General features: G+C 45.9%; 1 protein-coding gene across 4 annotated transcripts in view; it reads left to right on the top strand.

Moving 5' to 3' along the window:
- Window positions 1-15,656, top strand: part of LOC119180743 (MYG1 exonuclease) — a 32,685-nt gene extending 17,029 nt beyond the window's left edge. For all 4 annotated transcript variants that reach the window (XM_075875659.1, XM_037431877.2, XM_075875660.1 and 1 more), the window contains 5 exons: window positions 1,091-1,169; window positions 6,782-6,904; window positions 7,048-7,232; window positions 10,677-10,849; window positions 15,257-15,656. In XM_075875659.1, the coding sequence (XP_075731774.1) occupies window positions 1,091-1,169; window positions 6,782-6,904; window positions 7,048-7,232; window positions 10,677-10,842 (553 nt within the window). In that variant the 3' untranslated portion in view covers window positions 10,843-10,849; window positions 15,257-15,656. The remainder of the gene's footprint in view (window positions 1-1,090; window positions 1,170-6,781; window positions 6,905-7,047; window positions 7,233-10,676; window positions 10,850-15,256) is intronic.
- Window positions 15,657-19,568: the final 3,912 nt, after the last annotated feature.

Here is a 19,568-nt window from a genome sequence, read left to right as displayed (position 1 = left end):
ACAATATTTGCGGTAAATGCCCGCTACGGCTATAACGAAATATTGGTTATAACGAGCAAATAGCGGCGGCCCTCCAATTTCGTTATAACGAGGTTTAACTGTATATATAAATCATTATATGAAGGAAAACAAGTGTATACTTAAGGGCTCGTTTTTTCGTGTTTAGACACAATAGTAATGAGATCTAACAGACAATAGTGCCAAGGAATGTATAGGGGAAGTTATTAAGCCAATTGTAATGTAAATGTGAAGAAAGAAAAGTGGGTGAAAAGATAGCTTGCCGTGGGCAGGATATATATATATATATATAATAAGAAAAATCATGATCATATACTTCAAGACCCAACCAATCTGCACAGTATATCTTAAAATGGCAACAAGTCCTGTGCAAGTTCTATTCTTTTTTGGTTCAAAGGAAGTAGGAACAACTTTGAATAGTAACAGGGTTTGACTTTCAGTAGAATGCAAGTAATAACCTGTAAAATATGTTGTTTTAAAATTTACTGTAGTTTGAGCATATAAACCAGAATAGCAAGGTTTTAAACTTAACAAATGATGAGACGTGAGGATAACATGTTCATTTCACCTTTAACTGGGGCTTTGCGGCAGTGCAGATATCCCATTAATGGACGTTTTTGCGGCTTAGCACTTGTTTACAGCAGTGAAACCACTTTTACAGTGGGTTACATCCGGATACATTAAAGATAGGTGTTTCAAGGGCTAGCACCCCCTTCACTGCAGCGAAACCATGTTTAGAGGGGTTACATGTGGAGTAACGCACACATATTCGTTCATTTCGAATATTCGAAACTTTTCGACAATATAAATTCGAATGAAAGCGCTTTAGAATGCGGCAACATTCGTTCGAATGTTTGAAGCATTCGAATTATCGCACAGGTTTAGCGGCCGCAACGACGTTACTGGAGTGAAATTCTGGCACCTTGGTCATTCGGCCGCCACGGATTCGGAACGGTGGTGTGCCGAAGCTTTTGCTGCTGCTGTACTTCCATGCTCCTGTGTTCTGGTCATGCCCGAAACAGTGAGGCACGCGTCGTGTGACTTCTCCTGTTTGTGCTGGTACTCTTTGCAGTTACCGAATAAACACGAACGTGAGCTCCCGAGTGGCCCACCTGAACCCGGCATGGAACGAGCCAAACCACAATCTTTACGTGAGTCTTCTGTTGCTCACCGGTTGTACTTAAGGTTCTATGGCAGTACTTCATTACTTTAAAAAATCTCTTGACCCTCTCAGGCATGACGGACCGTCTGCAAACGAGTCAAATTTATGAGACTGTATTTCGAAGCTCTACATGTTCTGCGTTCTGTTGCATCAAAAGTAATGTCGTGTATTCATTTGCATGTTTAAAGTAAATAATCTTGATGAAATTTTTGTAAACTATGTGCTGAAGCACTTATGTTCTGTTTTTGGATATATGGAATAGAATCTCACACTAGTAATAGAGGACAGTGTCACTATCGTTTATGTTCATTTTGAAAAGAATTTATTTTTCTTCACACATGGCTTGCGGAGAGCAGCAGGGCAAACATGATAGTGCCTTTCACAAAGTAATCATAAGCAACAATACCCTGAAGAATAAAAATTTAAATGAGGAATTATGAAGCTGTTTGAGTTCATCCAAACATCAATGTATATTGCTCTTTCTTAGCCACTAGTCGACATGACTGGCAATAACAAGTTGTGTGCGCAAATGTGTACAAAGCTACTCGAGGGGTTAATTTGAAAAGCGGTTACATTGAACAATAGAGTTTTCTGAAATTAAATAGAGGGGACTGTTGCGCTGCGATCGTTCAACCACCTTTGTGAAATTCCTTGGCCAAATTTCATTGTGTCCAATGGGTTGCAATTCGAATGTCCCAAACACTAGTCTGCAGTACAATGGGTTGTAGAAACGTTAGTATGGAAACCGTCGAGAAATGACTCACAGGAGCGTGCTTCGAAAGCTTTGGAGTTGTGCACCTATCGAGAGCTCACAAACGGTTAGAACTCTGGTTATCGTTTGTAGCTGCCACTGCACATGAAACCGCAGTTGCTATCGAGACAATCATGTATGGCGACAACGAAATTTCTTTAAGTACAAACGCATTTAATGCTGACCAAATCGAAGCATAACTGTCTGCCGCAACCAATGAAGACAAAACCATGGTAGACACGATCATAGGTGCCACGACATAGTTCTGAGGGCACATGCACGGTCAGCACACACGTGTTTTGAAAATAGAACTGCTGTTTGCTGCAATTACTGTGCACGAAATCGCGGTTGTTGTCAGCGTGGTCATCGTAATCTCAATTACACAGCTCCGAAGGTAGGCAGCTAGCAAATGCGTTAGATTAGAGGCACAACAGTCATTAAAAAAAAGCCTGGAATGGTTTTGGTATTCCTGTTATTCGCTTATAATTATGGTTGTGTGAACTTTGGCCTTTAGTTTTCAGTTGGCCTCAAGCGTGGCTTCAATGCCCATATTCACTGCAGCCAGCTGTGCCATCCCTTAGTGGCCCAGTCGCGTGCGTTCCAGAGAGAGATACGAGAGTTCTTTCCATGGAAATTAGTGTTCTTGTGCGTACATCATGGTTTGGAAATGGATATTGTTAGTTTTTTTTTTTACACGACATTTTGGATGGTACAAGAATTTTCACTCCCCCCAAAGTTCCGTATAACAACAATGCTCATGTATGTTATATGGCAAGCTTAACATAGGCATTGTTTATATATAGACTAGAAAAATGGTGCTGTCTAACACCGTACCACCCACAGCCAGCTCTTGGGAAGGAAATCTGTCTAGATTACTGTCTCGCTATAATTGATCGCCAGTAACTGTTGAAACAAACTTTTGCATCGCCAACACTCACTTCTTATGTTTGTCATGGGTACATAGCATGTGAAATTTCTGAGTGTGTTCCCATTCCAGATTGTGTTGGCATATGAAAGTGCGCCTGCATAGAATTAGGAGGGTAGTTGCTAATAGGGTGGTTCGGCTTCAATATGCGTGGCACATGGCATCGAGTGTTTATTTTTTTTTACGTCTTGAATGCTTATATTCTCGCGTGTTCTACTGAAAGTTGTAAATGAATGCGTACCATGACATTCCCCAAAGGTGTTGGCGCTTAACGTATGTAAGGTGACAAATGTTGTTCTATAATAAAGCACTGAGAAAACCAGTACTGTTATGTGAGACTAGGTAGGAGCGTAGGCCTAGCCAGTGAAAGCAGCGACAACGTCCGGGCCGAGCGCCTCGTCCTTAGCGCTGACGATGTGTTTGCTGAGCTTTGCATGACCCACTACTTCATTACATATTTCCCCCTCGCTGAAGACGGAGCCAAGTAATTGTTCTAAGGTGTCATGAGGACAAGTGGTTCGTGATAAGGTTTGAGACGATCCACGTGTACGATTTCACTGCCTCGGCGACCCAGGTCCGCAGTGGGCGTGAGGGGTTCAGTGAAGTAGTTGACCGCGCAAGTTTGCTCTATGGCGCGATAAGGTCCATGGTACCTGCTGACGAACTTTGTAGAGGTACCAGGAGCAGGAGTGGGAAGCACCCGCAGCCAAACAAGAAAGTTGGGTGAAAACTGGTAGTGGGACCACCCATCGTTGTGATGAAATTTCTGTAGCCCTTGTTCTTGTGTTGTAAGGGTGCGATCTGATTGGCGACATTTTTCCCCATACCGAGCGACTTCGGAAACTGGTGTGCCTTCGATTGAGTTGGGTTGGCAGGGGAGAATGGTGTCGATTGGAGAGGATGGCTCTGGACCATAGAGTAAGAAGAAGGGAGAAAAGTCTGTCGTCGCTTGAGGCACTGCGTTGTAAGCGTACGTTACGTAGGGATGAATAAGATCCTAGTTGGTGTGGTCGGAGGCGACATACATAGAAAGCATGTCGCCAAGAGTGCAGTTGAAATGTTCGGTCACGCGGTCTGTTTGTGGGTGATATGCGGTAGTACAGCGGTGAATCACATGGCATTCAGCTAGAAGTTCTTGAATAACATCCACAAGAAAGACGCGGCCTCGGTCGCTCAAAAGTTCACGAGGAGCGCCGTGACGCAGAACAAAACGTTGCAGCAGGAAAAACGCAGTGTCACGTGCCTTCGCGACTGGTAGAGCGGCCGTTTCTGCTTATCTTGTGAGATGGTCGATCGCTACAATAATCCACTTTTTGGCCTATCATCCGGATTTATGGGCACTTGGCAATAACCAAAGCGTAGATCAAGGGAGGAAAAGAACTCTGCCTTAAAAAGAATCGAGGGCGTTATCGATACGAGGCAAAGGATAAACATCCTTTCGTGTTATTTTGTTTAGGTGACGATAACCTACGCAAACGCGTATCATGCCATTCTTCTTTTTAACCTTAAATAACCGGCGACGCCCAAGGACTGTTTGATAGATGAACGAGGTCGCGCTTTAGCATGTCACCTACTTGTTCATCGATGACACGGCGTTCAGTCGGCGAAACACGGTACGGTCGCTGCCGTAGTGATGGGTGATTACCTGTGTCAATCTGGTGGTATACAGTAGACGTTCGACCTAAAGTAGCGTTGTGGCTGTCAAAAGATGGCCAAAACTTGTCAAGGAGGCTCAAAAGCTGACACCTCTGTTGTTGGTTTAGGCCTTCATTGATGACACGGTTGAAAATGTGGGCAGTGGAAGGGCCATTCACAGAACTACAGGAGACGGCGCTGACTTCCGATGATCCTTCAGAAACGTCAATTGTAGCGATGGTTTCAAATGTTTATATTGAGCCGATACATTGGCCCCGAAGCAGCGTGATCATGAATGGGAATGGATTTCCCAGAGGCACAAAAGGCGTGAAGAATGCGGTAGCATTGAAGGCAGCGAAACACAACATAGGTGCGATGACAGAAGCGCGCGCAGGGATCTGGGTGTCGTTACTAATGACCAACTTCGCATAGGAAGGGCGATCGTTCGCAGGTAGAGCATCACCAAGGGGACAAAAGAATACTTCGGCACAGGCACGATCAATGACGGCTTGGTGATGGAAGAGAAAATTCCAACCTAAAATGATGTCGTGAGAACAGTGCGGGAGTACTACGAACTGCACTGTGTAGGGCACTCCTTGAATTAGAAGTGTGGCGGTACACGCGTCCACAGGCTGCACAGGCTGTGCAGTGGCAGTATAACGAAACGAACCAAAGTGCGGTGCCGTCACTTTTCGAATTGAACGGTAAACTTTTTCGGCGGTGACAGAAATGGCAGCACCAGTACCAATAAGGGCAAGTACAGGTACACCTTCAAGAACGGCATTAATTACATTCGGCGGTGAATGAAGATGCTTGTGCTTTGCGACGAGGACGCAGTTCTTGCCTCTGGAAATGCTCCATTCAGTTTTCCGTGTTGATTGCAGAGGGGCGTCAGCGCATCGGGGATGGCGAGCGACGAGGACGGGAAGGAGATCAGCGATCAGATGCTGGTCGATAGCTTGGTCGAGGAGGTTGCAATTCGAGGTCTGAAGTGTAGGGAAACGTGTGGTCGTACTGATATGGATGTGGGTTCTCTTGAGTGGAGTGGTCGGTGGCGGCACAAACGTGCGACGTGTCCGCGTAGACCTCTCTAAAAGCAGATCGGTCGGTTGTCGGCAGTGCACCATGGATTACGAACGCTGTGGAATGGAGGTCGTGGCAGCTGGGCAGCATAAACAGGAGCAGGCAGTGGAGGCGGCGCTCAGAACTTCTGTGGTCGTGGTCGTGCTGCTGCTTTGGCGTATGTCAGTGGTGCATTGACTGAGGCGGAGGAAGGACCTCAGACACTTGGTCTTGTATAATAGTCCGTAGTGTAGGACTAAGCAGCGCACTGCGCTCTGGTAGGCCGGAGATGAGCGACAGTTGGCGGGCAGCTTCTTCGCGCACAATATCTTTGATCTGCGAGAAGAGGACCGGATCTTGCGAGGGAGTTAGGCCGGACATCGATTCCTGATGTAGGACAGCACGGCGGGTGACGAGACGTTGCCGGCGGAGCTCATCATAGCTTTGGCAGAGCTCGATAACTTGGGCGACAATAGCCGGGCTTTTTGAAATGAGCATTTGGAATGCATCCTCGTCGATACCCTTAAAAATATGCTGGATGCAGTCCGCTTCTGCTATGCTCACATCGAGGCATTTGTACAAGCCAATCACGTCCTCTATTTAACTGGTGAAATTCTCACCAGGCAGTTTAGATCTTGACTGAAGGTGCTGCTCCGCACGAAGTTTGTGGACAGCTGGACAACCGAAGACATTGCTGAACTTTGTCTTGAATGCTTTTCAAGTTGGATCGTCGGTTTTATGCTTTTGAATCCACAAGTGGGCAATGCCACTGAGGTAAATGCTGAGGGTTGCCAGTCTTGTGGCTTCGTCCCATTTGTTCAAGACACTCATGAGTTCGTAGGTTGCCAGCCAGTCATCAACGTCATGATCGTCAGTGCCACTGAATATGGGAGGGTCCCGCTGACAGACAGCACCGGAGCACACAATGGCCTGGAGAGACATAGATGGAGGGCATGCGGCTGATGCAGTGGTCATGGCGACAGGTCAAGTTCGGCTTCGCAACTCCAGGATTGCGAGGAGACCCAGCACCTCCACCAAATAAAGAACTGAGACAGCCAGAACTGTTATTTGAGACCAGATAGGAGCGTAGGCCTAGCCAGCGAAAGCAGCGACAATGTCCGAGCCGAGTGCCTTATGCTTAGTGCCGACGATGTGTTTGCTGAGCTTTGCATGACCCCCTACTTCTTCGTTACAATTCTAACATTCTTCTTGTCTCTGGGTGTTACAGGAGCAATTCTTGAAGGCCATGAAGCTGACAGGCGAGGAGTTCCTAGAACGTGTGCGCTTTTATGCCACAGCATGGTTGCCTGCCCGGGAACTTGTCCTAAATGCACTCCAGCAGCGACAAAAGGTATTTGCAGAAGATTTTAGCAATATTTTGGCAGTTGTGAGAGTGATACTGGGAGAGAAATGGTGTAATAACTCGGACACATTCTCACTTTCTGTTGTGGTGATCGTATCATGTGCGAAACTGACGATTAAAAACAAAAACAGGTCGGGGATGCGGGCTCCATTATGATTATGGAGCGTGGTGGCTGTCCTTGGAAGGATCACCTGCTGACCCTTGAGGAGGAGCTGTCCATCCCGGGAGAGGTCAAGATGGTCCTGTACCAAGACCAAGACGGCAGCAGCTGGCGGGTGCAGGGCGTGCCGGTGACGCTTGGCTCCTTCGAGTGCCGGTGAGAGCCTGTTGTGGTTCACAAGGGTGTGATGTCAAGTGGCACGTGTTTAGGGGCAAGTTGGTGCATTTTTTTCAAGAACTGAGGATCACGCAACAAACACAGCACGCGAAAGATGGAGAAGACAGCACCTGTGCGCTTTGGCAAAACCAAGCACAGCTGTTGTCGTGTCTCTGTGTTTCGTGTGCTGTTTCTTCTTTCTTCGCTTTTGAAAGAGGATATGACATAAAAAAAAATGATGGGCCTTAAAATTGACTGCAACACTTCGCTTCACTTAAGCTAACCTTATTGTGTCTACCATCCTGTCCTTGCCCTTGGCAATGCCGCGAGGCTGACAGTCGTGTCATTTTCTTGTCGACAGCCTTCAAACTGCCTCTAAGCAGATGACACAGTGGTTGTCGCTGCATTGTAAATTCAGGCCACGAAGTAAGATGAGGCAGAAGTTAAGACTCTGTATCTACGCTACGAATTTGCTCGGAAAAACCATGTAAATGGGGACGTGAGTGCCTGGATCACTGTTTTGCTCTTTTCCTTTCGCTCTTTACACTTTCGCTTTACACTTTCGCTGCTCTCAGCTGACTACTTGCAGCCGTGCGTTGCGTCATCTTTCAAGGCACGTAGAAGTAATTAAGCAATCTGCTTGCACGAGTGCATGTACTGACGGCGGCGCAGAACAAAGTGCCAGTAGCAGACGGCAAAACTGGTAAACTAGCAAATGCAAGAACGCAGTAAAGCATGACCGTGCACTGTTGCTATAGCAACGACACAGGCACTTTCCGCCTGCGGCTCTGCTGGCGAACCCGAGTTTCTCCTCCACGATAGTCTCTTATAAATACACTAGAGGGAACTCTGGCGCTAGTGTCTAAGGAAGCTGCACTTCAGCCAGAATGGGACTAATGAGTAGTTCATGGATTTGTCTAGTCTTCGTTACTTAAGCTTCATGAGGCCTGAAACTGCTTTGCTAAGACGTAATTCAGCAAAGGTGTAGCTGTGACGCTTCACCACATTGACCTTCTTAGATCCACCAATTCAAATCGGCTTACGAAATTCACAACAAAGCCACAAGTGCATTCTAAGTCCACAAGCATGAACACTAGGCAAACCCATGTATTACCCATCATTCAGATGGTGGCTGAATGATCCCAGTGCCAGTGTTCACTCTGGTTAATTTTATGAAACTCTATCTTCCACAGCTTCCTTTCATTTGTGGTGCCATCTGCTAAATGCATTGCGAAGCAAGTTTCGGCACTACAGAATGTGTGCCTTCCAGAAAGGCGGAGTCGGCACTCCCATCTGATCTCACTCCGTGGTCCAGGCACACCATCATTGAGACGTTTTAGTGCCTCCTTGCTGAGAGCATTGACTGTTGACTAGGTCATTCGATGTGTTTACCTTCCAGCAAGTATAGACTGCTTGCACTGATGTCACTGGAATAGCCATGTTAGAGCCCGAATGTGTTGGTGCACGAAGTTTGTGCTGTCATGTTGACGTTATCAGTGCGTCACATGTAGCTTCTTTTGCTGTGCGTGCACAGAGGCATTAAACATTCCAGCAGCGTCGATATCACAATCGAAGTAGGTTAACTTATCCACAAATATGACTTCATCAAAGCTGCCTTGAAGGGCCACTCACGAGGTCCCATACCAAATTTTAGTTAGACCGTGGAAGCTTTCGGGTGTTCGATGAGGAAAATTTTGCCAGAAAAATTTTTTCAATCGGTTCATTACGAGCTGAGAAAACTTTTTTTCAAGCGGTGCAAAACGAGGATGAGAGAAGGCAAGCTCAAAACCCTTGCCGCTCCTCCGCGTAGCCTTTGCAAGCCAAATCTTTTCCTTACTCTCTCTGGCATCCGACCAAAAGGTCACGTGGGCATGACGTGCCCGATCAAGCCCAACCCTCATGCACTCGAGCGGCGTTTTTTTTTTTGTTTTGTTTTGTTGTTGTTGATCAGCCTTGTTTGAAGTGTACTGCCTGTTTCTTCGGGATGGTTTGGAAACGTTGACTTAGACGCAGTAGAATGGATGAGCACAATGAGTGCGCAAACGCGTAGGAGCGTTCCATAGCTGTCGTCAGCTCGATGCACTGAACGCGGAAACACGAACGCTTGCGAAACGCCGGCACATCAGCCCCGCATCTCGTTTCAACTCACGGGAGAAAAATCGAAAAAAAAAAAGAACACTCACATTCCCTTATTGCATCTCATTATTTATCTAAATATTTATATTTATTAATTTCCTCAAGCAACGAATACATTAACTACGCACTTTTGGCAACGTCAGAGCACAGTCGTATACGTAGAGGACCAACGTCACTGCATTGCCGTGTTCGTAGGGCCATTCATACACGCTCGTCATGCCTTCATTTTCTGGGCGCCCGCCCGAAAAAGGAAGGGGTATAAGCGTTCATCTTGGAAGTTGAGTAATATTTGGCCCATTTCCGCGGCGCGTAGCGTTGCAAATTTTGGCAGACGTGATCGTGAACGCCTCATCTGAGCATTGAACTTGTCAGCTCAAAATTGTCAAACCTGGTGAGTGGCCCTTTAAAGTACCATTATGTTGAAGGTACAATAAAGAGGCCCATTGACTGGGTTTAGATTGACGAACTGCACTCCGAAAAATCCTGTGCCTTATGTTTCACGATCACAAGTTTGTGATTAGTGGAGAAAATACAGGCTGAAGATTAATTTTTAAATTTCACGCCAAAATCTCCACGTGTGACTTGGGGAATTTCAAAATGTATTTTCAGTATTTTCGTGGGATTTTCTCGATTGAATATTTTGAAACTTCCTATGCTAAGTTCATGGCACTCAATGATTACAGTGTAATTCACTTTTATAGATTGGGCGCTATGTAGGACTCAATAGATGCCTTCAAAATTTCTTGTGTCACGTTCGGGAACCTCAAGGTGGCGTCTCCACCTGCATTTTCTTATCATGCGTTTTCTCACTCGCCAAGCGTCGTGTCACAGTAAAAGTGGTGTTTCTGGGAACAATTAAGGGCAACGTATAGCCACAAGGTTTGTAAATCGCTCTGATACCCTGGAACCCCGATTACATTAGAACCTCGTTGATCTCTTGCCACATAATACGAGTTCCCAACTTCTACGCTTGCAATGGCAAAAATAAATTAACCTGGTTTGGATAATACGTATATTTTTTGTGTTTCTTTTGTACACGACACCGAGGGGACCACACAGGTGTTTGGTGTATGAATCTCAAGGTGGCGTCTCCACCCGCATTTCCTTTTCGTGCAGTTTCTCGCTTACCAAGCAGTATGTCACCGTAAAGGTGGTGTTTCTGGGATTGTGAAATTTCGCTTTACTAACACTCCAAAAATCTTTTTTTGCTATTTAGTGTTCCTTTAAGAACCCGAGTCCATGACGTCACGTGAAGGCTATCAATTAGAGGCCCTGTCTGGTAACCCTTTGGCGGTTACACCCTTGCAGGGTGCACCTTCCTGAGAAGTGGCGAGGTCTGCGCGACGAGGAGCTCTCGCGGTTGAGTGGAATTGACGGCTGCATCTTCGTCCACTCCAGTGGCTTCATAGGTGGTAACAAGACAAAAGAAGGCGCCATTGAGATGGCGACACGGACCATCAAGGGCAACGTATAGCCACAAGGTTCGTGAATCGTCCTGATGCCATGGAACGCCGATTATAGTAGAACCTTGTTGATTTGTTCCCGTTTTATTCGAGTTCTCAACTCCTATGCTTACAGTAGCCAAAATTAGATTAACCCGGTTCGGATCGTATCTTTGTTTATTTTTTGCGTTTATTTTGTACACGACACTGAGGCCACCACACAGAAGCATCATACAGTTAAACCCCTTTATAAGAGGCATGCTCCAGACAGCAATTCTTGTGTGCTATATGAGATGTCTATTATAAGCAGGGTATCTTGTACTTTATTTAGCAACCGGTATTTTAACGTAGGCACACTGGTGTCTCTTATACTTATTTGTCCCTTACGTCAAGGTCTCTTCTAAAGGGGTTGGACTGTATAATAATATTAATAATTTAAAAATCCATGAATATGGGCAGTGACGCTCAGCCTCTCCCTGAAAGCGGCTGTAAACTGCTTGAACGCCCATGGCACAATCGTGCACTTCACCAATAAATGTACATGAAATTATTATTGACAATGGTTGTTTAGCACTTAAATATAGAAGTAGTGAGCGAACTTTCCTTCTATACATTAAAAAAATGCAATCCGTCAAGCATCTAATTTCTGATAAATTGAGTTAAAAAATTGCCTGCTCGCAAGAGCGAAGCTGGAACATTGGCTAGAGCCTCCTGTTCAAAGTGCCAGATACAGTGTTGTCTCCGTCGCGTAAGGGCAACGGAGCATACATTGTGTTGCGAGTCCAAGTGGGATGCTTTTGTGCACGACTGAGCTGTGTGCGTCCATTTGTTCACTTGTGAAGCGCAAATGGCGATGTGCCGCTATTATAGGAACGCCCACGTCAAGGGAAAGTTATTTTGCACCGATGCTGTGTCGCATCGTTTGTGCGTGCTTGTGGCCTGTAGCTGAGTACTGGAAACTGAGGGGTGAGAAGCTGAGCTGTATGTCAATCAGAAAAGGAGGGAATGTTGCGTCACGCGAATGAAGCACACTCTGTTGGCCCCGCAAGTCATCAAAATGTCGGAGGAAATGGTAGGTTTCGCTCCTGCCAGCAGTTTTGTATTTTTAAACCTTTTCTGTCAACTGGGTGATCTGTGCTGAATTCGTGCGCTTCTGTTAAAAGCTGCCAAGGGTCATACCCCGAGGTCTCGGCAAATGTTGTTTCTTGCTTAATCTTGACTCGAAAGGTCACGTGTAGGGTCGACGGTGCTGGCTTCAAAATAACTCTGCTTGTGGACGCTTGTTGCAGGACATTATGTTCCTTTTTTTTTTCTTTCCTGATCATGGACTGTGGGGTAGTATGTGCACCCATGCTTTCTTTCCCTTTGACGGCAGCGCGCTCAGTCTAGCTGCGAAGAAAACCAGTCATTCGAAAGAGACACTGACGCCTCTTTCCGAGGGCTGTTCACCCCGCATCTGGTGCACGCCATCCCCCTACATCTTCCCCGCTTGCTGGAAAGGCTACTTTTCCTCAGGGGGGGAATCAACCATCTCTGGGGAGAGTGGAAAGGGGGAGGTGAGCTGAGGCGCTCTCTGGGGGTGTTGAACTTCTATCGCCAGTTCGTTCCAGACTGCGAAGCGGTGCAGGCGTCTTTGATGAAGCTCTTGAGGGATCGCAAGCATTGGGCTTGGAGCTAAGAGCAGGAGGCCGTACTGTGTCGCCTTACGGAGCTGCTGGCTAACACGGCTGAACTGCACTACCCAATTTGAACAGGTAGTTTGTGATTCAAACAGACCCAAGTGACCTAGGCTTAAGAGTGATTCTGCTTCAGGAGCATAGAGGTGCTTTCCAACCAATTGCGTTTGCAAGCTGTTCGTTAATGCTGGCAGAGAGGAACTACTTGATAACAGAAAAGGAGTGTCTCGCGATAGTTCTCGCTCTCTGTAAGTTTGACTACATCGGCAAAGTTGAGTTTATCATTGAGACTGACCACAAGGCCCTCACGTGGTTGAGGCGCTTGAACAAACCAAGTGGCCGCCTCGCTCGTTAGGCATTGCTGCTGCAGTGTTAAGACCTCACTGTACATCACCAGAAGGCTTAAAACAATCCCACGGCTGACGCACTATCGGGTGCTTCAGTTCGGCACGAGGCAAGTCACGCAACTAACCCGAAACAAACTGAGAGCTAGACACTAGCGCTAACAGAAACGGCGGAGCAAACGTTAGTTTAAGGCAAAAGCGTGAACCACTTAGAGGCTGTTGTTAGCACAGGGATTGTTTTCAGCAGAAGGGAGCTGTTAGAAGCTCAGGAGGAAGATCCGTTTTGGTGAAAGGCGTTCTACGGGCTCCGGTGACGGTGAGGCCTCTGCACACACGGGGGCAGCTGGTATTCCTGTCAGTGCGGAGCGCTTGGCAACTGCTGGTAGTGCTGTCAGCGCGCTATATTCTTATCTGCTGGATTCTGATGGCGTCCTGCTGAGGCCCATCGCATCTGGCAATGACACAAGTGAGTCATTCGAGGTCGTAATACCGCGCATGTTGAGAGGAGCATTTCTTCGCTACTTTCATGACTCGTGCATTGCTGGGCATGCAAATGGCCCTAAGATTCATGCCAACTTGTGTTGCCTCACCACCTGGAAAGACATGAAGCGGGATGTGATTTGTTATGTCCGATCATGTCACGTGTGCCAAAGCGTCAATCCCTGAGGTGGACAACCGCCCAGCCGCATGCAGCAGCTGATTAACAGGCAGACCCCCTGGCAAATCGTAGCATGTGACATAATGCAACTGTACCCCATAACTCCTAGCTGAAACGAGCTCTTGCTGGGGAGAGGGAAACTGGGAGGCTGTACAAAAATAGTGGGTCTTTAGTTATTTTCATTAAGCGAACAATCCTTCTACGTGACACTTATGCATTATTGCTAACTTAGCAACAAAGTGTTGTTTTGTTGACCTAACCAGTTGCCTCATTCGCTCGAACTCGTCGTAGCTACAATGGCTCCAGTGAGCGGAAGTGGATGTTAATCATCCACATACAACTGTATGCGACTGGAATCGTTGCAAGCATTCGGCACCAGACGAGTATAGAATGGACCCCTTTAGGACAGAGCAGTGTCTCGGTTCATTCTGTGCATAGCATACAATGAAGTGATTGGCAGCATTGCCTTTTCCGTTGCTGTTCCCGCGTCTGATTGTCAAACTAGCCTCGACCAATCTAGTGTGGTGCAATAGAACATTCTATTATAAACATGTGGAAGATTTCACCTCTGGCCAAACATTTTTCCAAACTCCCACAACCAGTTCGGCACTTCTACCTTTCCTTTATGCCATTTTCTCTACTATGTATAGGGAGCATACACTGCAAGCAACCTTTCTGGCTCATGGCCGCACATTTTTCTATCTCATATACTACTTGCAGGGTGTGGGGCATGATTGGTTCTTTCACACACTTGAACCTCATTATAAAAAAGTTGAATCCCACATAAAAATAAGTTCGTTATAACCGAAAATTGGTTCTAAAAGTATATTCCTAACACTCTGTTGCCAGACTATTCTTTGTTCACTTCGTTACATCCGATATTTCTTATATTTGGTTTCGTTATATCTATATTTTAGTGTACCATGAAGTGGATTGTTTGAGTGTATCAGAGTGGATTGTAGACGGGATGCACCTATGTTAGGTTTGGGGCGCAGGGAAGGCTGGGAAAGTGGCCGTGGTCTGTGTAGTCTGTGAACGCACATCAATGCAGTACTTGCATCATTGTGGTTACCTGCACTCTTTCTTTTTTTGTGGCATTTCATGTCTTTTGTTCCCTTGCCACACAGATACATAGGGGCTAGATTTATTATAGTTAAAATAATGCAGCATGGCAATATTGTAGTCGGAACATGAATTCTCAACTCGTTTGACTTTTTGTCACTGATCTGTGAGGGCATATCCCAAATCATCAACAAGTTGTCACCATATTTGTCTACTTAAGCCTATGCGCTCACTATACAACCCTAGTTGGTTGTAAATAATCCTGGGTCACCAAATTATGGCATGTCCATTAATTGTGTCTTCGTTCTGATACGCAAAACTCTACAACTTACTAATTTCAGTTTTGTTCCTTGCAGCTGGAGCTCCATAGCTTTGGTACCTTCAGTGCCTTTAAATGAAAAAACTCAGAAGACTTCATGTTCCCGTAACTTGTATGTCTTAAAGAAATGACAATGTACTTCAATTTTTATCAATAAGAAGCTGCGTGGGACCCAGCATACACTTTCAAAATTTATGACATCGCAGGGTTTGGTGCGGGAATCTTAAAGCGGCATCTCCACCCATATTTTCTTCTCGCCTACCAAGCGTTGTGTCGCGGTAAGAGTGGTGTTTTCGGGATTGTGAAACTGTACTTTCCTAAGATGCGTAAAATCGTCTCGCTCTTCTTTAATTTGCTTCACTTCAATCATACATTTTGTCTCTTCAGGGCTATGGGGTTCACGGTGATGTTGACCATGGCAACAAGGTGAAGCCAAAGTGACATGAAATGAAGTACTCGAGGCAGAAGTCTGGACAGAAGCTGCTTTGTTCAACGTCCCAATCTGCCGAACGTTCCTTGACGAGCTCATCTAAAGAGATGGGATGGTATAGGACGGTTACCCGAACGTTTACATGTTATGTTGACCCACATTTCACATTTAGGTCTCCGACTGACGGGACGCAAAAAGACAAAAAAAAAAAACAAAAGAAAACCTCGCCATATTCGTGGCGCTATTAGAACCCCTCACATTTAACACGCTGGAGTGTGCTTCAATATCAGCACTGATCATTCTTACACAATCACTTTTTAAAAGATCATTGAATAAAACATTAATTGGAAACCAGGAGTTTCTGATGTTTAGTTTTTTAAACACCATTGTCGGGCAACTGCTTATGCAGTTTTAATAAACAGGTCATATTTGTGAGAGAATCTTAATGAGTTGGTCAAGGTGGCTTCAGAGTTGGATCATAAGGTTTATTTATTTTTTTAAGAGCACAAATCTCAGGCGCCGGTTCTTGTACTGAGTGGCATGGCGGTTGCCGTCACTACCGGTGGCTTAACCAATAGACATGGAAAAATAAAACTGAAATCGAATTAGATTTGAACCCGGGCCCTCTGCACGGCATTTGAGTATTCCAAGCACAGCACGTCAAAGAGCCTTCCGCGTTTGCACAGCTCCTCTATGCTCTGTGCTTGGATGCAGCTTTGTGGCTGCTTTGCCAGTTGTCACGTGATCATGTAGAGCGGTGGTAAGCTTCAGGCTGGGCGAAACCTGTGATGTTCCGTACTACGCCGAAGGATTCTCATTCAGAGATATGAAAATTTCCTATTTTTGAGATTTTTCCCTGCAAACGTTGACAAAATTTTCAGCATACTTCCCTGCACAACAGTACTAATTTCCAGCCCCATCCACGCACAGGCATACCATAATTACATGTGTAGGATGTACTGGTGACTTTTGTCATGACTAGTCCCTCCACTGCCGCTCAAAAAAAAGCATGACTTTATTTTATTCATATACTGTTAGTACACTTCACATTGTGGGCTTCAAGTCTAACACCAATAGTGAACTAGAAATCGCTCCGCATACATATCAGAAACAAATCTCAAGGGCTATTCTTACGTGGTGCATGTGCCAGAACCGATAACAGATGAAGGTGCACTGTGACCGCTACTTATTAGTCGTCATAGGAGAATTTAGCCATTCCTCAAATTTCCTGCAATATCACAATTTCCTTTTCCCCTTTGGCTGAAAATGACAAGCAATAATTTCCTGAAAAAGGGAAAATTCCCTGCGCAGAACATCACTACGGAGCCTTAGTTGCGACGTCGCGACAAGTGTCGCAGTATGTACACGGCGCCTTTTGCCGTTTACAAACAGGGAATAGGTCGGTAAGCAAACGTTGTTTCATCTGTGAAATACTACTTGGTTTGTGGTTGGGACTTTGGCCCCAAGATCAAGCTACACATTTTCATGCGCAGATGGTGCAACAGCTATTTAAGACACCGGCAAACTTGAGATTCCGGTGCCGTGTGGTGCAATATCACGTCGATTTTGTCAGAACAGTGCCATAAATCCAATTTGGTGCTGGTGAAACCACTGCATTAAATAAAGTGTAGTTTTACTACACTTTATTGAATGCAGTTAATAGCAAAAGTCACAGTTTTGCCATAAGGGCGAAGCAATGAATGCTATAGCAACATATTGGAATGATTTGACCAAGAACCACCCATTGTTTCGAACGCAAGAAGCCATGTATACGAGAAGTGATAACGTTTTGTTGCGCAAGAGTTCATAAAAGTTGAAATAGTCGCGGAAACTGTTTTTCATCTCGTGCTTGGAATGCATGGGCCACTGGGCCTGCTTGAGGGTATGAGAATAATGGTAGCTTTCAGCCGGTGTGTCTTGGTCGCCGTCGCGCCGTAAAATTAATATGTTATACGTATACGTTGCCGTAGTTGTCGATAGTTCACAACAGACAAGACACGTACACATGCTTGGAACAAAACATTGATTGCATTGGATGCGCGCTTTCATATCTTCAGGCGTAGGTAAGGGCCACGTGGTTCGAGGTGATGTTAGCTGTGGCAACGAGCGCAAAGCCAACAATCATGAAGGTGACCTTGAAGATGCGATCCTGCTGGCGGTTCAGCTCGGGCGGCAGGACTTCCAATAAGGTGACGTAAAAGAAAGTGCCTGCGGTCAATGCTTCAACAATGGCCTTGGTCAGATTCTCGATCGGCCGGCCAACCAATAACCCAGCCATCTGCAGGGGGAAAAAAAAAAGACGTGGGTTTCCAATAATCCTTTTTTAACAATAACGTGTCCTTTAACCTCCTAAACCCACCATGCGACAATGTGGGACGCCGTACTTGAGGGCTCCTGCAATTTCGACGATGTGGTGCTATTTAACAAGCTTTAACTTCGCTCAGTGTGCACGGGTCTCCAGCATCATGCCTTCATCGAAATGGGACCGCCACAGCCGGGATTAAACCCGCGACCTTCGGGTGAGCAGCCGACCATCCTAGCCACTGATCCGCAGAGGCGGACTTCTTTTTTTTTTTAAGTGCAGATCATTCTAGAGGTCGGGGCTGTCGATAAATTCGTTTTGTCTCTCACTCCAAAAAAGAACTTGACTGTTCGCGCCCGGTGCGTGATCTTAACAGAATGATCGCAACAATCTCGAAGCTTCCCAAGCTTCGCGGCTTCGTCTGCGCCGAGCATTGCTAACAGTTTTTCTAACTCAAATCCAACTGAACCCCTCAAAATAAAGTTTACAAACCCGCATGGCAGTGTAGTGTAGCAAAGGAATGGCAAAGTGAAGTGTAGGTGAGGGGGGAGGGAGAGTGAAGCATTGCAGTCGTACAGTAGGGTCATCATCATCATTAGCACCAGCAGCCCAACTACACCATGTGCAGGGCAAAAGCCTTTCCCACTTTCTGCCAATCGACCGGTCCTGTGCTTTGGATGGTACTATACCATACTACATGCACGACTAATCTATACTTTACCCTCTACTCCCCTGCTTACCCCTTCATCCTGCATTTCCTTTTCCTCCATTATACAATGCTGGTATCTTTTATCCATCTTTCTGTTTGTTTCTGTCTCTTTCCTTGTGTATCCTTCTATCTTTATTTCTCTTTTCTCTCCGTCTCTCTTTCTTTTGCCAATAAAAATGCAGCAATGTGATTCTCGTTTTATGTTGAAACATCACCGCTGTTAATACACAGTCTGACAATTCGTGGCACTGAGTATCCGTGTTCTGTCTTGCGCAATCAAGCTTGGTTATAACAATTCGTTGCCGAAGGTCGCGTAGCAAGCTAAGCTACATGCTTATATGTGCAAACTGGTGGTCGCTCTATAGGCAAAGCTCGGCGTGTATACCTGTCCAGCAGGCACGGAGCTGGCAATCACAAGGCCGGCGCTGGCAGACACGAGGGAGCCGTGGTTCATGGCAGCCGCGTCGAGGGCCACGGCAGCTGTCGTCAGCGTCTTGTGCACGTACAGGCCGACCACCAGCCACTCCAGCGTGACGCCGTTTACCTGCACCAATCAGTTCAGCAATAGTGGACTGTATCACAGCCGTGCCCGTTATATGAGCAGCCGTTAACTGGAACCAGTTGAATTGTGCCTGGTGCCAGCTGTTAACTGGAACCAGTTGGATTGTAACTCGTACCAGAGCTGGAACCAGTTGAATTGTAACTGGTACCAGCTGCTAAAGGGAACCAGTTGATTCCAGTTGCAACTGTTTCTGCTAGCAGTTGGTACCAGTTGAAACGGGAATCAACTGGGATGACTTAATTCCCAACTAGGAAGCGGTGATTTCAGGAGTACCAGTTGAAACCAGTTGGATTGCCGGTTATGAATTTTCACGTGGTAGCAAACAACGTGCATTTTATAATACAGTAATCTGTTTTCTCAGCTGTCTAAAGTGTGTACTTTGCTATTTATCACATCAAAACCTTTACTACAAGCTAGCACTTTGGGTTTCTCAAACTTTAAAGTACTCAACTTGGCATACCATAAATTGTTGTGCATTGTAGGGCTCAATACAGTAATCTAGTTGATACTACCGTGGAAACCAGCGAGTCTAACGTATCATCTTAAAACAACAAAAAAGAAGTGTTTAGTTCGTGCGAGGCTGAAAACTCTAAAGGTAGTATAATGAGCAAAATGGTGCATTGAATATAATGTCATCGGCCATACCATGCTGAATGCGCCGCATTGAATATAATGCCTCAAAAATAATAAACTTGC

This window comes from Rhipicephalus microplus, chromosome 10 (genome assembly GCF_043290135.1).
Source record: "Rhipicephalus microplus isolate Deutch F79 chromosome 10, USDA_Rmic, whole genome shotgun sequence".
Taxonomy (NCBI): domain Eukaryota; kingdom Metazoa; phylum Arthropoda; class Arachnida; order Ixodida; family Ixodidae; genus Rhipicephalus; species Rhipicephalus microplus.
This window is presented reverse-complemented; position numbering and strand designations above follow the sequence as displayed.